Here is a 23,044-nt window from a genome sequence, read left to right on the forward strand (position 1 = left end):
ATCTTCTTTGAATTGCAAATAGACATTAAAATCCCTTTGAAAATCTAATTTTTAAAGAATAATGATTTAAAGAATAAAGCAAAATGACATGTTAACTCACAAGAGAAACAGTTTATAGTTTGTGTGATTTAAAATCTTATACATCAGATTTTTGTCAAATGTTTAAGCTTAATCTTGCTAGCAAAGGCTGTATGGTAGCCTCACTGATATGTAAGGAAAAGAAGGAATTGGGAGGGCAGTGAAGAACAAGTGTCAGCAACTAGGTTTTTGTATATAAAAAGTATCCACAGCTTCTTGGAAAAAGATATAGAAGTCCTGTCAAAGCAATCTGGAAGTTGAACCTTAGTTTTAAGGTAAAGTCATTGACAGTTTCAGTCACTTTCAAAACATCATGGAGAAAGTGTTGAGAAAAGGAGGAAATTCTGTTGCTAATGCATACCTTTGGAATATTTTGGGAAATCTTCTGCCAATCTTCTTTGTATACTGGAATATGTCTTTATGTTTTATATCCTAGAGGAAGAATGTTTGAAATTTTTCAAATTGTATAAAGAATATATTTAAATATTACTGTTCTAAAGACCACCTACATATATCTATCCATCCATCTGTAATATATAATGCGAAGCGGTTTTTGTAAAATACCAAACAAAAGGTAATATTTACAGCATCATTGTAATTCACAGATTTAAAAGTAAAAGAATTTCTGAAGTGTTAAAAAAAAGTAATAGAAAACGTGAGAGGTGACAGAACAGAATTGGGACTACAGTACACACCATAGTCATGAATAAAACCTCATCCCACTGCATGAGTAACTTCCATGCTTACCAATAAACTTTCCCTGTTAGGATGAATGGCAACTGGAGGGGGGCATTATTTCACTGGGCCTCATTCATTTTTTATTTTATAGATGAATGGCTAGTCATTCCCATGACATCCAGCATGGTGTAGCAGTTTGAATGGTGAACCTCAGTCTGGAAACCAGGGTTCAAATCCTTGCTCAGCCATGCAAACCCACTGTGTGTCCTCCTCTGAATAAATCTTGCCAAGGCAACCCCATGATAGGCTGACTTTAGGGTTGCCATAAGTTGGAATTGTCTTGAAGGCACACAATAATAAGTCATTTCCATGGAGAAAAATGTGGAACTTGGGGAACAATGCTGCGATATGTGTGTGTGTGGGGGGGGTTAAATCTGTCCACCTGCTAATACATGGAGCAGGGACCATTGTTAGAGATTGCAGGACTCCCTCTTCCCACTCCTGAAGTCCAAAAAAAGGAAGGGAAATAAGTTTCTGAAAATGCATCCTACAAAACAAACAAAACCAGAACATATGTTCAAAATGAGAAGAATCTCTATTTCCTTCTCAAACAAATTTTTGATTGCTACGGAGAAAATATTATTTCATAGAATCATAGGTTTGGTAAAGACCACAAGGGCCATCCAGTCCAACCCCCTGCCATGTAGCAACTCTCAATCAAAGCATCCCCAATAGAGGGCCATCCAGCCTCTATTCAAAAACCTTCAAAGAAGGATATTCCACCATTCTCAGAGGCAGCATGTTTCACTGTTGAACAGCTCTTACCATCAGAAAGTTCTTCTAAAGTTTAGATGGAATATCTTTTCCCGTAACATGAATCCATTGCCCTGTGGAGCAACAGAAAACAAGCATGCTCCATCCTCATTATGACATCCTTTCAAATATTTAAACATGGCTATCATGTCACCCCTTAACCTTCTGTTTTCCAGGCAAAACATACTGAACTCCCTAAGCTGCTTCTCGTAAGGCATGGTTTCCAGAACTTTCACCATATTTACCTCCTGTGTCTTCTCCTATTCTTACCCGCTTCAAGACCATGTTGAATTCAGAGCAACAAGGATAGGATTGAGTTTGGAAAAACCTTGCTCTGGTAGAAAAAAAGGCCTCAGCAATGACTTGAAGATAAGGAGAGAATTGGTATAACCGGGTGAGTGAGATATTGGAAAACAAGAAGTCTCTATCCTTCTCATCAAATACAATGAGTTTTAAGAGGATCTATATAACTCTGAGGTGATCACTGAAAGGATGTTCTCCCATAGAAGGTCTGCTCAGTTTCAACTATGTCTCTGATGTCTTTCAGTGGCAGGGTTATTATTTTGATTCCCCACTGCTTATTTCTTAATTGCTCAAACATGTGGTAGAATTACTGAAGCGATTAGTCATGTTGGGTTTATTTTATTTTTAATACGAATTTTTGATATATCATATGTAGATCAAAAGAAAATGGGTTTGTTCAAAAGAGCCGTATTTCTGGATGGCCCTTGTGGTCTCTTCCAACTCTACGATTCTATGATTCCTTCCTTCCTTTTTTTTCTTTCTAGTTTTCATCATTGATATACTTCTCTTCATTTAAAAACAAACCCCAAAACACTTCACAATAAAAACAGATACAATAAAACTGTAGCTACGAGTGTAAAGCAATAAAACCTTTAAAACCTTTAAAACCATACAGAAAAAACTAGGGGTAGCTGACAGCGGGGCTAACCTACACAATTAAAATATCCCTCATTCAAATTGAATAGAATGTGATCCGGACACATGCAATTTGCCATGGTTCAGGCTTTTTGCAGGGCTTGGGGAGGTCTATTTACATTCAGTAGAAAAAGGCTCTGCAGTTTTTGGAACCAGACATTAGAAGATTTTGGTCAATGGCCATAAAGTTTGAGGAATTCTGGGAGTTGTGCAAAAAATATTTTTTGCAAGCTTTGATCCTCCCATTCTTTTTTTATAGCAGCCATGTTACAGAGATTGATCTGGAATGTGTAAGATTAACTTCATTCTTCAGCATGTCTACAATTTAAGATCCCTTTTCCTGTCATAGTTCATTATAGAAGAGGAATATGGGGTCAGGAACAAGGGATACCTCTTGCATGTGAGAAAGCACCATAGCCTTGATCCAAAGCAGCCCATCCATCTCCGATGGGCAGTTTTAGCCAATAGAGCTGTCACAATTATATATATCATGTTACTTCTACACTAGCCCTTAGTGGAGTAACTAACAACTGATTGGAAATTAATATAACATACATGAATGAGAGAGAATCAAAGTGAGAAAGAACACACACAAAGCTGTAGCCGGATAAATGTATCAAATGCTTTCCATGATATGGCTCCACTGAGTATTCATTCAAACACAGCCTGACAGCTGCATACTTGCCAACAACCAGACAGTTTAACATTGTACCAGTGATAATAACCAGATATTCCAGATGAAGAATATTTTTACAGCATTCAGTGATCTAAAAATTCCATCATCAAAACACTTGGACATGAAAGCATTGTCTCCAACTGCTTCCAGACTCCCCCCTACACACACACTTTTTGAAAAAAGGAAAGGAAAGAAACAATGCGTCCTATTATCTTAGTATGTTTATTAACGTATTACCACATATTACAGTACCAAAAATCCATTGAAAATGCTCTTTTATTTTAGGGATGTGCTTTATCCCTAAGTGCATTCTCAAAAAAAAAAAAAAAAAAAAAAGGCTAAATTTTTGGACCAGCCCAGCTCACTAGCAGGCAGATTTTCACCAGCGAATCCATCCATCCATCCATCCATCCATCCATCCATCCATCCATCTCCCTCTCCCTCTCCCTCTCCTTCTCTGTCATAGTCCACACTGGCCAAATAAAGCAGCTTCTAACTGCTTTGAAGAGTGGCTGTTTAGCTGACGCATGAGGTGAAAGTGGATGGGAAGCAAAACAAAGCTGCACCCCGGGGCTAAAAACCAGAGCAAAGAGAAGATGGGATACTCCAAGTCAAGGTGGAAAATGCACATCATCGCACCAGCATATAAACAGGACTGCAGCAAAGGAAAAACACGATGGCCAATAATGCAATGGATGTTCTGTCCTGGGCCATATGCTATTCAACATCTTTATCAATGACTTAGATGAGAGTATAGGGGGCATGCTGTTCAGATTTGCAGGTGACACCAAATTAGGAGGAATAGCTAATATCCCAGAGGACAGGATCAAAATTCAAAATGACCTTAATAGATTAGAAAGCTGGGCCAAAGCTAACAAAATGAATTTCAACACAGAGAAATGTAAGGTACTGCACTTAGGGCAGAAAAATTAAAGGCACAGATATAGGATAGGGGACACCTGGCTTAAGAAGACTATGTGTGAAAGGGATCTAGGAGTCCTAGTAGACCGCAAATTGAACATGAGTCAACAGTGTGATGCGGCAGCTAAAAATGCCAATGCGATGCTAGGCTGCATCAATAAAAGTATAGTGTCTAAATTAAGGGAAGTAATAGTGCCACTCTATTCTGCCTTGGTCAGGCCTCACCTAGAATATTGTGTCCAGTTCTGGGGACCACAATTCAAAAAGAATGTTGACAAACTGGAGCGTGTCCAAAGGAGGGCAACTAAAATGGTGAAGGGTCTGGAAACCATGCTTTATGAGGAAAGACTTAGGGAGCTGGGTATGTTCAGCCTGAGGAAGAGATGGTTAAGAGGTAATATGATAGCCCTATTTAAATATTTGAAGGGGTGTCACATTGAGGATGGAGCAAGCTTGTTTTCTGCTGCTCCAGAGGCCAGAACACAGAACAATGGATGCAAGCTCCAACAACAGAGATTCCATCTCAATACTAGGAAGAAACTTCTGTCCGTAAGAGATTTTGAACAGTGGAACACACTCCATCTGAGCGTGGTGGGGTCTCCTTCCTTGGAGGTCTTTAAACAGAGGCTGGATGCCCATCTGTTGGGGATGCTTTGATCGTGATTTCTTGCATGGCAGGGAGTTGGACTGGATGGCCCTTGTGGTCTCTTCCATCTCTATAATTCTATGTAATTACAAAATACACAAACCAGACAGCCCAACAAGGGGCATGAGGTGAAGGTTGGAGAGTAAAAGGGGCATGTATGGGGAGCCTCCAAGATTGTGCTTTGCTAATTTATCACTGGACACACTGATTTGCTGACACATTGTCCAGGCGATGCATTACACATGCACCTGTGTGGCTGGTCATAATGGCAGGATTCCAATAGAATAGCATCTGAGCAGGAAAAAGGAAGTAAGTGGGTTGCTGTGCAGCATGGCTTGACGCCATGTGGTGTGGATGGTCCATGGGTGTTCATCCTGCCTTGAGAGCAAGCAGTACGGATACAAAGGATCATAAAATATCTTGCTTGGTTTTTGTTGTTGTCATTTCTGAATTAGCGATGGCATTCAAATTCCAAAGCAAGCTTCTTTGAATGCTATAAAAACTTAATAAACTCTGAAAACTGGGCTCTGGGGATATACATATCAAATGTTACTCTTTACAAAAAAAGAAAAAAAAAGAATTCAGCATCACCAATCCAAAATAATTGCTTGCCCAGTGACAGATATTATGTCTGGACTGGATATATATGTGTTTTTCTTTTAATGGGAAGAGAAGGAAAAAAGAGAGAGAGATTAGTCAGAGGTTGTCTTTATCCATAGCATAACTTCCTCATCTTTGATGGTGTTAAACCAGAGGTGAATTTGATTCAAATGTAACCAGGATCTGGGACCACATGTGGAAACAACCTCTGGTCTCTTACAATCAATCCTGACTTTACTCAGCATGGTTATTTCATTGATGGAACTGATCCCCCACCCCACTCCACCCACAAAAAAAGGCACCTTGCCCAAATAACGTCTATCCACACTTTCAATACAACAATTCAACAATAAACAGTGTGTGTGTGTGTGTGTTTCTTCAAGTCACCTGCTGACTTATGGTGACCTCGTGAATAGGATTTTCTTGGACAAGAAATACTAAAAGGTGCCTTTGCCAGTAACCTTTTCTGAAATATAGCCTAAAGTACTTGGTACTTGTTGGGCATCTTCCATTCAAGTAATAACCAGGGCTGACCCTACTTAGCTTCCAAGATCGGATCTGATGCCTTTAGGGTATTTAGGCTGAATTACATAACAGGGTTAGTAAAATATAGGAAATACATTCCACACTTATTGTGAAACACATTGAATATATCTGCCCAGCTAGGTGATTATCTGAATACAAAAGATTGTGAGAGTCTGGTAGCACCACAGAGGCAACATTGATTCGTCCAAGGAAAATGAATGCACACATCTCTATTCCTCTGTGTCAAAAGTGGAACGATATACTTTCTATTCTACCACAAGCTTAATTGCTTTTTCTCCTCATTTCTTTCTATTGTAAGTCATGGTTTGTCCAAACAGAGTAGGATATGACAGACTACCAAATGGGACAGGAGGTAGTAAGTGAACCCCCCAAGGTATCATGTAAGTAATATAATACCTTTGAGTCCCTACCTGAAGGCAACTGACAAATCAATTAAGACTACCATAAAAAGGTAAAAACCCAATTAAATAATTATCTCTTCCACTTGTGACTATTAAGAGCTAATTAAATTCTATATGTTCTATTACATGTGGATTCAAATTCTCCCTTGCCAGTTAAGGAAATGTATTCAGTGGTTACAGACAAGACGTTATAAACATTCAAATAACTATTGTGATTGAGCATGCTGTGAGAATTAAAGTAAAAATAATTAGCTGTTACTTCAACTTATGATTCAAAGCTATCAAAAAAGACCCCTCTCTCCTCCAAAAAAATAAATAAAACACATCTCTGATATATCCTTTCATAACAAGTCAGTGAACTAAGCATTTGAAACTCCTATCATATTTGAAACTCTGTACCATTAGGAGGATCTTATCATAATGGCTGTATTTCATAACACGATGGTGCACCTGATATTTATAAGGAAGTTTAGGCCAGAATCCTATGCACACTAACACAAACATAAATCACCTTGCCGTTTATGATGCTGACTTCTCAATAGATCTCCGTAGGATTACATTGTAAGTCAGGAATGGAAATTATGTGCCCCTTCAAATGTTGTTGGAGTACACCTTCTAGAATCCCTGGTGAGTGGTAAGGAACACTAAAAGTCTCAGTCCAACACCCATCTGTACATTTGTCAGGTCAGGAACATCTCTGGCCTTGAGATTTCAGAGTGCAATCCCTGATATTAGTAGTCCCTACTGATGTTTGTGAAGGGGATGAGAGAAGTGCAAGGAACACATGGTAATATGTTTGTATTCACACACACACACACACACAGAGAGAGAGAGAGAGAGATATTTACAAAGTGGTGCTCACAATCTGAGATTCTGTCCCCTGAGGACTGAAGAAGTCCCAGTTCTTGAGATTCGGAGCCAAGTCCTGCAATCAGGAAATTTTCCCTTGACAGCATGATTCCATTCCCTCTTAGAATTATTATAAACAAGATAATAGTTTGCTCTTTTCTTCTATAATTATGCTAGGACAGTGTATGTTAACATTAGATCCAGATCACTCCATTCATCTGAGGAAGTAGACCAAGTCTACAAAAGCTTATGCTTCAACATCTTTCAGTTAGTCTCAAAGGTGCTATAAGATCCCTTTGCATTGGATCCAGCAATTCTTGTAATCTAGAATTTACTTCTGTGTTAGCAATCCCATCAATTATCTCCATTTTATTTGTGTCTTATAAAAATATACTACTGTCTTATAATGTCTTCCTGTCTCTTCAAAAAAGTAACATAAGCAGCAGGGGAAACAATACAAAAATAACCAGTTGTAGAGACAGGTATTTCTGCTTGCACTGCAGATCAGTAGATGCTACCTACTTATTAGGGATATAAATCTTCATAAATTTCACTCTTGCAGACAAGAATAAAAAATTTCACAATTTTTCTCTTCAGTGCAAAAATGTCATAAAAAACTATGCAATTTTCAAATAAAAATTTTCACTTTAGTGCAAAAAGAATTCAACAAAAACCATGCCATTTTTGAAGACTATTTGTAGTTTCAGACTCCTTTTTTTGTGCAAAAGCACAATGTTTTCACGGGAAACAGCCAAAATGTTATTTTCTCCACAAAAAATGCTCCTTTTTGTGCACGAAATTTGCTTTCTCTACAGAAATGTTATTTTTAATTTTTTTTGTGCTGAACATGCTGTTTTCTGCACACAAAACCTATGTGCATTTTTCACACTGAATAAACCCAAACTGTGAAGATTCTTGCACCTCTAGGATTCTCCTTCTCTGGGTTTCCTGATCCTGACACTTGAGAATCTCATTTTTCAATCATTTTAAAAATGTTTTTTTTAAAAATATTCCTTCCATCCCCACAATTTAGTGATGACTCATTTCAACTTCCCCATGACCCCAAAGCCTGTTGAAAGAGAAAATCCATTTGCTACTGTTGAGAGCAAATACTCATGTTTGGTCCTCACTATGATTTTGGGGTTATAGGGTGAGTAGCTTTTTCTTCCATTTAGCTTTTCCACTTCCTTTCCTTTCCTTTTCTTGTTGGAAGCATTATTCCAGTCAAAGATTCTCATTATGCTTCATCTCCTTTTTGCCATTAGAGCAATGTGAGTGCTTAGACAATATAGGGCATGGCTCTTATCCTATTTCAGATTTCCCCCCAAGCTTTCCCTTTGCGTAATCATAGATGGCAATGCATGGCGTTAAAGCCCAGTGTAACTGGGCAGTCAACCACTGTGACTCCAGCAACTTCTACTTCCCAGCAGTATACCTTGATGCCACACCATGTGGTCAGGCTGTGTGCATTGGGAGCCACTGGTGCAGACAGTGGGGTTACGAACAGCTTTCGGAAAAAACAGGTTCAGGCCACTTTTTCCTGCCCATGTGTTCTGCACCTTAGTGCAACATGCTAGAGACTGATCAGATTTATCTGCATAGGTTCCTCTGAAGGAGTCTGCCTTTAACTGCCAGTCTGAATCCTTCTGTATAAAGGGCTAACATTCTCCTACTTTTCCAGTTGTGCTTCCTCAGATTTCCTTTTTATCCCAAAACTTGTGGGAAATCCTTTCCCTAATCCAGACCTAGTTTGTTACAATGCTCTGGAATAAGTATACAAAGTCCACCTTAGGTTTTTGCTTGGGCATCTGGAAAGGCTAGAGCAGTCTGGTCCATGGACTTGGGTAAGGAAGAAACTACAGAACAATAAAGTTGCATTTTTTAAAAAAAAAATATCTCAGGGGCCTACATTCTTCCTTGCAAGAACTCCAGGACTCTAAACTGATCACTGGTAGGGAAAAGTGATAACAGACCCTAGCATAACACAGATGAAGAAAATAAAATGAAAATGATACAACCTAGTAATTATTCATACTATCAGAACAGGGTTAGAGAAAATAAAAATTCATCTTTCTCAGCTTGCAACAGAGGTGACAAAACAACTATTCACAAAGGGTTTGCAGAATTCTCTTTCAGTTAAGATTGTTGCATTTTGCTTACAAAGCTATCATGTTTAGGCTCCCTCTTGTGTTATTTTGACTGTGTAAGAAGTCACACAGAGAAAATAAGACTGTTAATATAGGGAATGTTTACAATGCATTTTTAACATTTGACTTGTATTTTTTTATTCCCCAGATCACTTATTTAGACTATGAGTCCTTTGAGGATAGGACTACTAACATTTGATGGAAACTGTTGTAATCTGCTCAAAGTTCTGCATGTGGTCTGACAAAATATTCATCAAATAAATAATAAAATATTCCAAAGGCTTTTTGTTTTGTAAATATGGAACAGAGCAAAACAGTGTGTATTATGAAAGAGAGCAATTCCTAATGTAGCCAGGCAATGGTAGGGAAGACAGCAAAACCAAAAATGTCCCAACCTTTGAGGACTGGTGGAAAGTTCAGAAAGTTTTACAGGCACTCTCACAATATAGCTGTCATGATGGGTATGGCCAGTTACAAAACACCCATTTCCTAGAAAGGAAAGCTGAAAGAAAACTTTCTAAAGAATCTGAGTCCAAGACAAAGGTTGAGTTCAGAACCTCAGAACACAGAACCTCTTTGACTCCAAAGCTTGCACACTTAAAGATGCTTCATTTATCAGAAGGCAATCCAATCATTTCTCTAAATCACTTCTAATGTTAACTTTATTTTATCAAATCCCCCTCCCTAAATAGTATGTTTATCCCCAAATAGTACATTTACACCCAAATCACACATAAAGAACAGACTTCACATACTTCAATATGCAAAATCCTTTCTCTCTTCAACTTTATATTCTCCCCTCTGGATCATTGCTATTTTTCTGTCTTTCTTTTACCCTCCACAACCTGAATTTTAAAACCTTACTTTTTACATTAGTTTTTCAGCTCTCTTTTCAGTGACGGTGCACAGCTTCCTTCACATGTGGCCGCCATTGTCAGTGCAAGTCAATCAGAGGTCAGAATGAGGTGCCCCGCATCAATAACATGACTGGGCACCTTGTTGTGATCTCAGTGATGGTGCCTGATAGTGTGGGAAGGCAGCACTGCCATTACTGTAGAGAGCAAAGGTAATTCAGAGAGAGAATTCTCTGGGGCAGCCTGGAGTATTCTGGACAGTGGAGATAAGCCCACAGACATTCAGGAAACTGCAAAAGCACTTTTGCTGCAGTCTTATGTGGAAAAGTCCAGTTACGGAGTAAAGAAATTTATTGTTGGTACTTCATTCTGACCTGTTCCAGTAGAGAGTTGCCAAGGAGAATAATCTCATTTTGAACATCCTTCTCAAACTGGTCAATATAAGGCAGAACTTCTTGTTCTTCAGCTTTCTCACAAAGATGAAAAGGCTTGTTATAGTTCATAGGCCATGCAGAATCATGTTTGTCTTCAACAGGTTTTTCTAGAGACAAGGTGAGCACATGTTAATGTTTTAAGATATACTTCGCTTTTCACTAGAACCTCCAGTCCATCAGCTTAAAACCAGGTGCAAAAGTAGTCTCCAGACAAAAGTTGATTCCAATGCCACAAACAAGTTTTTATATATATATCATCAGCCAAATTTACAAAAAGTGGATTGGACTTTTTACAGTAATGTTAAACATTAGAAGTCAGAAAACTTTGGTGATCTATTGCAAATCACCAAGATATCTACAAAACAGCCTCACCTACTGTCCTCCTCATGGTATGCAATAATTACAGGTAATACTTCTCTACCCTGTAACATTATACTTCTATGATATTTGGGGTGATCTATGAAATATTGCTTAAGTTTTAAATGGAGAACTGCTAACAGAAGGGAAATGCTAAGTTTTCAAACAACTGGCAAGAGCAAGAAAAGGGTGCATATATTTCAGATGTGCAACTCAGTTGTCATTTAAGCTGTTGCCCAGAAGTGCAGGGAACCAACAGCTAAGAGCATCCCTGGGAACGTAGTACCACCTTCTGGAATACATTGTCCTGTAGAAAAGTCCTCTACAGTGCCATCCCACACAGTGGCATCTATCTGCCAAAGCAGTTAGTGCTCCAGTACTCTCCACATCTCCCCAGTTAGCTAAATCTTAGGGGGACACTGAGCCCACCCACTTTGCAGCTCCACTTATCATTACATAGGCAGTAAAACAGCTTCAAAGTGAAAGAGAGAGGGACAGCCTGCCTAAAGATTTTTGTGGGGTTTTCGGACTATGTGGCCATGTTCTGGAAGAGTTTATTTCTGATGTCATGGCCACATAGCCCGAAAACCCCACAAAAAACTATGGATTCCAGCCATGAAAGCTTTTGATTTCACGTCAGATTGCCTAAACTTTAAGTCCATAAGTTTAGATAGTTTGCCCAAACAAAAGGGTTATGCCACTTCATGAAATCCCACTAATCACCCCCGGGTTTTGTTTTTGTCTCCGTTGTCAGTATTGTCATTGAACAGAGCTTGGAAGAAACATGGTAAACTAAATATGTTCTGAATAACAAAGGACAACAGAATTTCTTGAAAATGTTCTAACAAAATATTGTTTATGCAATATTGAAGAGACATTGCTTTTAGAAAGATTTTGGGAGCTGGCCATTATTTATTTATTTATTTAACTATTTTTAGTGATCATTTGCAGGATACATTCCTCCATTTTGTAGTGTGGCGGCAGCAGTAGGGTTAGGGAGGGCGCACCATTCACATGCTCCCTAATCCTAGTACGTACTAGGCTAACGAAAAATGGTGGCGCCCTGTCTACATGGGTGCCACCATTTTGATGTGACGGATGCCTAGCATCTGCATGTCCTGGCGTGCTTGTGACACCACAAGTGCGCCATTGGTGCATTGCAGCATCACAAGCGTGTCGCAAGAAGAACCTGCTTTTTGTGGGTTCTTTTTGTTCCACGACAGAGCCGTGCAGTTTGGCCACTGGGGCTCCCTCGTGGAGCAAACCAGGGCAGCGGGAGACCGCCCTTTTTGGGCGGTTTGTATCCCACCATTGTGTCCATTTAATCTTTCATCTTCCTTATAACTCTCAATGATGAAGATGATGATGATGATGATGATGATGATGATGATGATGATGATTGTGTGCCTTCAAGTGTTTTCCAACTTATGACAACCCTAAAGTGAACCTATAATGGGGTTTTCTTAGCATGATTTGTTACCTTTCCCTAAGGATGAAAGCATGTGACTTGTTACAGATGGGTAATATACTACTTGTACAAAACATTAATGACTGACAACTGGCATATTAGTTGCAATGATTTGAGGCTCTCATCCAGAAGGTGAACCAAAAATTGACAAAATCACACTCAGAATGGAAATGGTTTTTGACAAGGAAAGACATGGAAATGAAACTGGCTGTTTTAATCCAGATCCAATATATATATATATATCAGTTCTTCTCACCATTGCAAACACATCGTTGCATTTGCAAGTCTTTTTGATTACAGCTCTATATATTGCTCTACAAATTATGCTATGACTTTTAATCTGATCTTCCATAATTTTAGGTCAGAAATAATCAAGGGAGTTATCATGCCCACTTCCCCATATTAGGATCACTAAAAAAAAGAAAAAAGACAATTACCAGTTTGTCCACATCTCACTTCATCGGAGTTATTTGCAGATTAACCCATGCTTTTATATCTCTTTTCCCTATCCTTTTATGGGAAAATGTCATATTTGCCCGTTTATATGCTGCCAGACACAAATCTGACTAAAGAGTGTCTTTTCCCCTTTATCTCCATTTTCATCATGTCCTCTATGCAATAAGAACCAGAAACCAAAATATCTATAGCCATTTTTTATTTTCACATTTGCTCAATCAATATAGTCCAGTGATTAGATTTTTGAATTCTGCTATCTAAACAGTCTTATATATGGCCAACCTAAACCCTGCTACCATGAAATACAGAGCTTTGCTTTTGATTTAAACCTGTACATATCTATGTGCTTAGGGCAGCAAGCCTACAATTTATTTCAGAGTCCATTTTATTGAATTCAGCAGGGTTCACTTCTTAGTAGACATTTATAGACTTGCACTATGAATGTTTTTTGTCCTATAATATATTTTTCTAACCTTGCTGCTCTCCAGATGTGTAGACTACAATTCCCATCATCAATGTCTACACACATTAGGGGTGGAGTGAATTTTTGTTGGAATAGAAAGGGAAAAAATTAGAAAACCAGAAGCAAGTTTCTAACAATTTCAGATTTTACAGTTTTTAATGGAAGGGATCATTCTATAGTGGACCTCAAAGATGAAGAATTAGCTCTGCAATCCTCCAGAGCTTGACCCCCTTTGTTTCAATCCAATACATCTGGAGGACATATGAATACAGAAGTCAAAAGATGATTTGTGAACCAGATTTTCATCCCTTTTTTATATTAATAATCAATATACAAATGATTCAGGTTTTTTAAATGAGAGATTTTTGTAGTTTACCATGTGATGCCAACATCCCACTCTCTTCATCTAGAATTGTCATCAGTTTCTCATAGAGAAGTTTCTCATACAGTTTTGCAGGCACTAAAATAAATAAAGCAATGAAGATCAGAGAGGTCTGGCTGACTTCAGAAATTCAGATAATATTTAAGTGGTTATATAAAGGAATTATAAGGTACAGAAACAAACAAACAAACAAACAAACAAATAATAAAATTTATTTATATCCTACCTCTTTGCAAAATGCAATCGAGGCAGCTTACAAAATTAAAATATACAGTCCGAAGCCTCAACCCACCCACCCTTAAAATACAATTAAATAATGTAGAATTTAAAACATAAAACATACTTAAAAACAATACGATAACGGGGGTGAAGTCAGGTCAGCAATTAGATTTTCTTTCTGATAGCCAGAGAACTATTCAGGAAAGGTCTGGTGGAAGAGATCTGTCTTTATAGCTCTTTTATAGCTATAGAATAGAATCATATTTGTTTAAATATGTAATGCATCCCATTGCTTTTTATTGTCCAGTTATTAAAAAGGTTATATTTCTGCAAATATGTAATGTTATAAATGATGCTGCAGCATTTCTCAAAGTACCACATTACATTAATTCATTTTTAAGTTGCAGATATGATTTTCAGAAATGGAAATCATTCATGTGTTCTTCTTCCCAATATGTTGTTCAGGGAAAACAAGATCTTGGGAAATGACACTGAAAAGTAATTATGACAGTTATAATTTAAGGCCACCACAGTTAGTTTACTGAAATTATGTTTACAGCTTTAACATTAATTCTTTGCTTTCCTCTTTCTTCATTGGCCTTCTTGCAGCAATCTCCTTTGCTCAGAATTAGCAGTAAACATGTAGCATGTGTCCCTGCCTGTCAACCCTCAGGTTTTCCAGACAGGTTCTGTTGGAGGCAGGTTCCTCCATGGCTTGTTTTCTTCCTTATATCCCAGACCATACAAAAATAAACAAGTGGACTAAGAATAAAGAGAGGAATTTAAGCAGCTGCACCAAGGATAAAATGATAAAACTGCCCTTTAGAAATCTTATCTCATGTATTATTTCACATCAGTGTATTCAACAAAAGAAGAAGAAAAAGAAAAAGAGGCAGTGAGGAGGAGGACAAAATAAAGGGGGCTTTTCAAAAATAAGTATATGTCTTCTGGATGTGCCTTCTACAAACATCTTTCTTCCAATCTGGGGCAGCACAGATTGATCAAAATAATTATGTTTGGGATCAGGAAAACTCTGTGATATGCTGTGGTTATGTAGATCTCGACCAACCTGAGGCTGGCTGCTATGGCTGACATACCTCCAGTAAATTGGATTTCTGAATGGCTTTCAAGTGACAGTTCAGCCAGAGACATAAGAGGAGAAATTGAAAAGGACAGCCACTTAGATATAGCTCCCCAAGACACAGAAAGGCCTAATATATTAAGTCAAACAAAAGGAACAAATTGGATGGACTTTTCTAAGGACTTCTGTCTGTTCTACACAGCCACCCAAGGGAGTGTTTAATATTCATATGAAGATGTTCATCCTCCCAATCCAGGCTCAATGAGATGAGAATGTATGGGTAGGGTGGAACATTGATAACTTTACTGGAAGATTTGAGCTGCTTCTTCATGGATGTGTGTTTGGCTAATCTTAAAAGGATAAACAGGCAAACAGATCTTTAAAACATTTAGCTTGGTTCTTTGTTAAGGGTGATCATAATTACCGAAGTTACATTAGTTGTAGTCACAGACATATTCAAGACTCATGCAGTGGTAGTTTTCAATTCTATCACAACTTTGGAATTCCCTTCCCTATCACAAGTGAAGACATATAATTTCCACAATTTTCTTACTGGGTATTTGCATATTCCAAAGCGTTTCAGGAAATTATTCTGAACAAGAACACATAGTGGTTTTTGTATGAGAATGGTGGGGGTTTGTGCAAAAAGTAACATTGGTCAAAATCTGACATCATCAGATATAACAGCAATGATGGAGCTCCTTCATTGTAGATGGGTCTGATAATGCCATCCACCCCTCGAAAAAATCCACCTTTTCAGTCTAGCAGCACCCTAACCAAATGGTTTCCAAGTTCCTGAAGATCAGTATACTGGGTGAACAAATAATGATGACAATTCTTTCCATTCTTAATAGGGAGAGAGCATGTTTTACACCACAGGCCAGCAAATTATAGCATATGAAGTTACTTGAGTATCACTTTAGTTGAGTAACTGGAAGACATTTCTGCCTTATGGCTACCCTAAGCATCTGAGGAATCAGGCATGAAATTAGATAATTTATAATTATGGAAGTTAAGGAAAAGAGGTTTGACCACAAGTAAGATTTCAGTTTGGGCTGGAATGGTACATTTCTTGTTCCATTCTGCAACAAGAAGACCAATCAAAATAAGTCTGGATTTTGATTTTTTTTTTAAAAAAAATCCAACTGTGAATTTTGATCCTCCCATGTAAGAACAAAATTATTTCACGTTTTCTTCTTCATCCACTTCAAGATAAGATATTTTCCAGTGGTCTTGACAAGCAACCTTACTCTGTAAGAGCAATTCTAAAGCAAATTGAGAGAGTGATTCCTGCAGAAGCAATGATAGCTGCTATCGTGTTGTGGGGACTTTCACCAATTAACTATCTTGGATGGGGTGTTTGAGTCAGGTAGTCCTTTTGCACTTGTTTAGGTATGAGTGTGTCCATGTGTGTGCATGCATGTGCTTTGTTTCACAGGAGAGGTGCAGAGGTTTTGCACAAAAGGTTTTCATGCATATTACAGAGACATCGGTGAACAAAATCCTCCTGTTTCTGTTTGTTTGTTTGTTTAGAGGCAACAACATGTGTGGAGTGATTTCTCAACTCACTAAGATAGCCTCTCTCACCAAGAATGAGATATTTTAAGGACATTATTCACATCCCTGCTTCTTTCTTTTAGGTTCTTTATTTGAAATGTAGTAATGAGCAATGATGTAACAAGGCAAAGATTTGCTTTCAGCTCTCTTCATACAGCACATCAATCTGTGTGCAGTTCAGAGGTTTGTTCCTTTCAATATGAATATGTTTATATACATATATGGTTCAGTCTATTTTAACAAAATACCTACTACAATATTAGATAATAAGGACAATTAGTTCCATATCCTTGATTGACTTACAAAGGGGAATTTAAAAAAAGGAACTATGAAGATGGGCCTTCCAACTATAATGCTTCTTGCACACAGGAGGATTTAATGTCAAGGGAAAGGCATCTTTTTCTCTACAAAAACATGATTGTCAACCCACAAAGGCAAAACATATTTAATTCTGTGGCATCTTTCTTGGGCTCTTTCCCACTACACAATTATAGCACTATAGCTCCACCTTAAATACTATGACAACGTCTATGGAGTCTTGGGTTTTGCAGTCCAGGGAGGAACCTGATAATTCTAAATACCTTTACCTAAACTGGATACCGCAGCATTCCATGGAATGTTGCCATGGCAGTTAAAGTGGAATCATAGTGCTATAACTGTGCAGTGTACAATAACCAATTTGCCATGGTGAATTGGAAATTTTAAACATTTGTAATTAACTAATGTTCTCGGGTTCCCATCCTCCCCCACCCCAGCTACACTAGAGAAACTTGGTTTAACACAACCTGGAAACAGAAAGGCAGACCAAATGCAACAGTCAGCTACTTGTATCTGTTCACTAACACACTGTCCTTCATCAAAGACTACCAAGCCTTCCCTTCACGTTTAGAGCAGCTAAGACTTATAATTTAAATTGTAAGCTGGATATTTAAATGGAACCGAATTTGTGATCTTTGTCACCTCATTTCCATGAATGGGAAAGAATATTCTGACACAAAAATTACATACTTAATTCTGCCTCACCTTCTTTGCTGACCTCCATCCCACACTGCCTTGGGTTTATTTCCTCATCCATCAGAGGGTCAAAGTAATTTCTGCTGCATTCATTTCCTGTGGAAAGTACATGAAGTAAGGGTCAGTGATTATTAGAAGCACATGAACCAAAATGTTAATTTTGAAATTCGACACTAGCATGCAAGAGGGGCATTTCTGCTACTAGTTTATAAGATTTTTAAAAAAAAGTCTTCTAAGCCTACTACTTTCATAATTATCATCTAGGGAAAGGTCAAAAAAGGTAATTTTGGAAACAGGTTCAGTTTGTGTTACTTTTGCTCAGAACTTAATGAGAAAATTCTCAAATGTAGATGATGGGTTGATAAAAATAATAAAAATAATAAAAAACCTCTCCGCCTAAAATTAATCCTAAACCAAAATTATTCTGAATGTGACTGTTAATGTGTTTCACAGGTGACCTCTTCAATTTTAACAGTTTCAGGTTTCACCACTGAGCTTTCAACATCTGGTGCATCTTTAACATTATTGTCAACCATGGAAGTGTTTAATTACAGAGGAGATGCTGCAAATACTGCCTCATTAATCTGAACAGCAATTGTATTAACTTGGTCTCAGCATCCGCACAATGATTTTGATGGAATAAAAGCACTCATTTAGCAGTTTCAGTTTTGATTGCTGGCTGTGTGTACTGCTCCGGGAACTAATGAAATTTGTAAAAGAAAAGGAGAAATACATCAGCAGGCATACAATCTTATCTTTATGGCCTAAATGGGCTGCTTTATTATTTTCCTTTTACGGGTCTCCTCCTTTAGAGATGTGGACCTGATTCTATCCAGGCGCTACAAATGGCAATGTCAAGAAATGGATGTGTTGTTTTTCCTCACTGTGAGGCTGTTCTCCCCTTTCCACTGTCTCATGCCCCATTCTTGATGCACTGACACATCTAGGATACTTCTGGACGAGGCTTTCATTTTACAGTCTCCCAGCCTCAACCACGGGATTTTAGGAAGTGTCCAAAAGACTTAGTCTTCCATTTGAATTTCATTTCTAACCTCCTGTCTTCACTCACCACTTTTTCTGATTTTCATTTTTTAAAAAAAATTGCTACAGTACATTGATTAAGATGGGAAAGATGGAAGCCTTTTGGAAGCTTTTTCAAAATGACTTTAGTACTAAATCTCTGTAACCACCACTAGACATTGGCCCGTTACAAACAGGCCTAAAAGTACATGCTAGGCATGTACTAGGGTTAGAAAGGGGCGTCCCTTCCGGACACCCCCAACCCTAGTACGTGCTCAGCACGTACAAAATGGCGGCGTCCGTTCTACATGGGGGCCGCCATGATGACGTCACGACTGCGCCGCCTCCAAATAAGGCAGCATGGACGTGATGTCGTCGCACCACACGAGGGCGCCTAGAGCACCCTTTCCACGGCGCAAAAAGGAGCTCCGAAACGGAGCTCCTTTTGCAGTTTCCATCACTGGTGCAGCCTTCAGACGGCTGCACCAGTGACGCAGAGGAGAAGCCCCTTTCTTCTCCTCCCTGCCGCCACTGGGTGTCCTTGGGGCTTCAAGCCCCAAGGACACCCCTTTCCAGGCTGCGGGGAAGCAGCCTTTTGCCACTTCCCCGCAGCCTGGAAAGCGGCGGATCAGGGCCTTGGAGGCTGCCGTTCTTGCAGCTGAGGCCCCAATACAGCGGGGAAAGGGGCGGGTGCAGGCCGCCCCAAACAGGTGGTCTGTAACCCACCTTTGTCACCCTATTTAATACAGGTGTATTTATTTATTTATTTCACTTACATTTCTATTCTGCCTTTCCTCCCATGATGTTAAAGGACTGCTCATGGCTCTCTTCTGCCTGATCTTATCCTCACACCAAACCTGTGAACCAGGTCAGGTTATGAAAGCATGATTCACCGAAGATCAATGGGAATTTGAAGTAGGACCTCTCAAGTCTTATCCAGCCCTCCCACCACTATACCACACTGACTCAGTGGTTAGCAGTAGCCCTTGCTTCAGAGCTCACCATGCTGACACACCAGATACACAGTTACTCCCAGGGCCAATATCAGTGTTGATGCAGGGAAACCTCCTGTGTCCCTCCATATTCAGTACCTCAGAATCTTTGAATGAGTGACCAAAGATGGCCCCACAGGTGATACCAGAGCACTAGCCTCCAAAGCTCTGGAACCATCAATCACCTTAAAGTCGCCTGTGGGTGCTTAACAGCCCCAAATTATGCACACTTTCCTTATTTGTTATCTTTTACCCGCCTCAGAATGAGTTTCAAATGAATGAGCTTGACATGAGCCTTTTACACAGATCTAACAAAAACAATGTCATTATCAGCATGAGATGCATTTTATTAGTTCAATACAGCATGGTCCACGGATGCAAAATATTTTTTTGTAAGTCATCCATCCCTCTACTATAGAAGGTCAATAGGAAGCTCTCTCTCAACATTTGTACATGGCCTATTTAATTCTCTAGGGTGGGAGTAGGAATTATAGCAATAACAAGTACATTTGGGCCTATGGGCCACATTCTGTCCTTTGGGAACCCACAGTGACCTTTCCATGGGTCTAGCACCCCCATCCCCATTGGCTAATAATTGCTTTTTCAGCCAATAAATACATTTAAAACATTTTTTTAAAAAAATCCTTTGTGGGTTATTATATGCTTTTTCAAGCAGATTCCTCCCAAAATGGCCTAAAGGTAGATTGGATCTGAAGTGTCATCATTTCTGCTTTCCTAAAATGGTGGTCATGATAACATCCTGCAGCCTTCTGGGATTCGGGGCATGCCCATCCCTCCCCAGGGTCTCCTATGCTGCATTAATTCATATGGAGTAATCAGCGACCATGATAAAAATATATAGGTCCATACTTGGTCAAGTAGGTATTATCTACATTAGCTCTGTACCACCCCAAAATCCCAAACTGAGCCTGGGCTGTTTACACAATGCCCAGACTCAATCTGGGGTTTCCACCCTTTGTCCCACATTTTAAAAACACATTTTTTTGCCCCGGGTTTTCAAGAAAACCTGGAGCAAAACACAGTGGTGAAAGATGGCAATGGGTATCTGTCAGTCCCTCAGTGTTCCTGCTGAGTTGTTTTGCAGGTACAAGTCACTCTGAGCTTGTCTGAGGTCAGAACAAAGCTGGGCACATCATCTTGACTTTAGAGAAACTCGCACCCACAGCAGCTGTGCTGGGTAGCTCACAGACACCATGGCCGCCCATCATTTTCAGCAGGTAAAGGGGTGTCTGAATTGGGTGGGATGAGGGCCCCAGAAAACTCTGGGGGCCACCCAGAGTATTCTGGCAAGTGTAGACAAGCTTAAAGGGTCATTTAAATGTGTGGTGTTTTATAGTCAATAATAGTTTGCTGTTATGTATATTTTCAGAATGAAATAAAACACTTTTTAAACAACTTCTTGACATATATAGATATATGAGAAAGGAACAGAGATTTGGATGTAAAATTATGGGAATACGTTAACAAATAAAATGTCAGTTTATAGTTTCACATATATTGTAAAGTGCAAAATGGAAGCGCGGAAAGCATACAAAGCATTAGACATATGACAGAGATAACGCATCCAAGACACACTGCAGCAATCCACGGTATATTTGTTTTAGGTTTAACAAAAATAATCTGGGCAGCAGATTCTTTTCAGAGACTAAATGAAACTCTGATATGAAACTAGGTTTAATTTAGATTTCTGGACTGGCACACTTTGACTGTCAGGCTCTGTTCTTTTCATGCAGTAAGTACAAGACCTGAAAATTTGCTTTACCTTGAGGTCTCAATAAAGAAAAAATAAATGAGTTTCATTTTTGTTACTTTATCTGTCAACAACTACGAGTCTGGTATGAATCTTGGCAGTATGTAATCAAAGTCTTATGTAGCGCAATAACAGAGCTAGTCCACCTTATTCAGTGTAATTGTTTTCCTCTAGCACAAAGCACTGTGAGAACATGCTCCCTTTCAGATGTTGGCAGAATAATTCACTTGGGTATTAGAAGAGAAAATGGCAATGTGTATCTGTATATGGATCCTTCAGAGCTATGAGTGATATACTACCAAAAGTACTTGCAAATATACAAAGTAAATTTTGATACAGACTAGCCTTGGGTACATCCTCAGTTACTCATATTGCTCCATATCCTGTTTTTAAGACGATAGTGGATGATACAGGAAAATGAAAAGTATCCATATGATTTATCTTGCACGGGTTGGCATCCTAGTTGATTTTCCCAAACAATCAATTGTATGCATGGCAACTTCCATGCTAGGAGTCATACAGTATCTATGTTCCTTAGTGAAATAGGATTTCATATATACTAAAGAGCGCTTCATACATGTTTTCTAGCACTTGTTTTCTGTATCCGGCAACATGTACATAATATCTTTTGAACATGCTATTCCTTATTCCAGATGTTCACCAGGAAGTTTGCTCCCAAGAACTCATTTCCTAGATTTTGCATAAGAATAAAATAGACTTTTTGTACATGTAAGGACTGAGGATATACTCTATTCTGTATTTCAAAAATATTCCACTGACTAAAAGAAAATCAAACACACAACACATGTTAGACATACTGATCTTGTCTAATAGAATATTAGATAGGATGCAAAACTGGATTTTAATCCCCACAAGACCTTTTGTCTAGTCTCACTGAAACAAAGGCCTCCTTCACTCTCCTTCAATTATTCCACATTTCTAGCTATTCTGATAATAGCATCATGACATTTATCCAAATGCATTGTTAGACTGTATTAACCCAGCATTCAAAGATGGTCAGTGCTTCCAAATGTTACCATCATAAATTGGGGTATTATTGGTCAAGGGGAAATTATTATGATGGAAGCAATATTTTGTACAGAGATGATGTGTAAATCATGATTGTATCATAGACATGAATTGAGAAAACTTCCAGACACCACATATTTTAACCTAGCTTTACCAAAGCTTTGAAAGTTGATTTTTAAAAGAAACATTTTACTCATCACAGTGGGCCCTTGGTATCTGCTGAAAGTTGATATCTGCTGGGTTTTGTCCGAGGACCCCATGTGGATATTAAACTCCATGGATGCTCCCATAAAATACAATGTCATAGTAAAATGTTCCTTATATAAAATGGCAAAATCAAGGTTTGATTTTTGGAATATATGCAAGCCATGGATGGTTGAATCCATGGATAAAGAATCCATGGATACAGAGGGCAGACTGCACTTAGGAAAGGAACATGATTCATTACAATATTTGTTGTTTGTTATAGAAAAAAATAACTCATTCTGCTACTCATTAGGAAAGGGTTAGTTTTATTATTGTTTAATTATTTAAAAAAACACTTTAAATTTGTATTCAACAGTTAAAATATTACAACAACCAAATATGCTAAAAATGATCCTGTAAAGTAATGAGCAAACACTACTTGACACACTAAAAATGAAATCATGCTA

At 38.5% G+C, this 23,044-nt stretch overlaps 1 protein-coding gene across 1 annotated transcript in view; it reads right to left on the reverse strand.

The window, feature by feature from the left end:
* LOC121929099 (orofacial cleft 1 candidate gene 1 protein homolog) overlaps nucleotides 1-23,044 on the reverse strand; it is a 62,654-nt gene that overhangs the window by 12,030 nt on the left and 27,580 nt on the right. Inside the window, exons 4-6 of the mRNA XM_042464417.1 lie at nucleotides 17,589-17,675; nucleotides 13,703-13,786; nucleotides 10,523-10,689 (exon numbers count right to left, since the gene is read on the reverse strand). Coding sequence (XP_042320351.1) covers nucleotides 10,523-10,689; nucleotides 13,703-13,786; nucleotides 17,589-17,675 — 338 coding nt within the window. The remainder of the gene's footprint in view (nucleotides 1-10,522; nucleotides 10,690-13,702; nucleotides 13,787-17,588; nucleotides 17,676-23,044) is intronic.

Source organism: Sceloporus undulatus, chromosome 4, assembly GCF_019175285.1.
Source record: "Sceloporus undulatus isolate JIND9_A2432 ecotype Alabama chromosome 4, SceUnd_v1.1, whole genome shotgun sequence".
Taxonomy (NCBI): Eukaryota; Metazoa; Chordata; class Lepidosauria; order Squamata; family Phrynosomatidae; genus Sceloporus; species Sceloporus undulatus.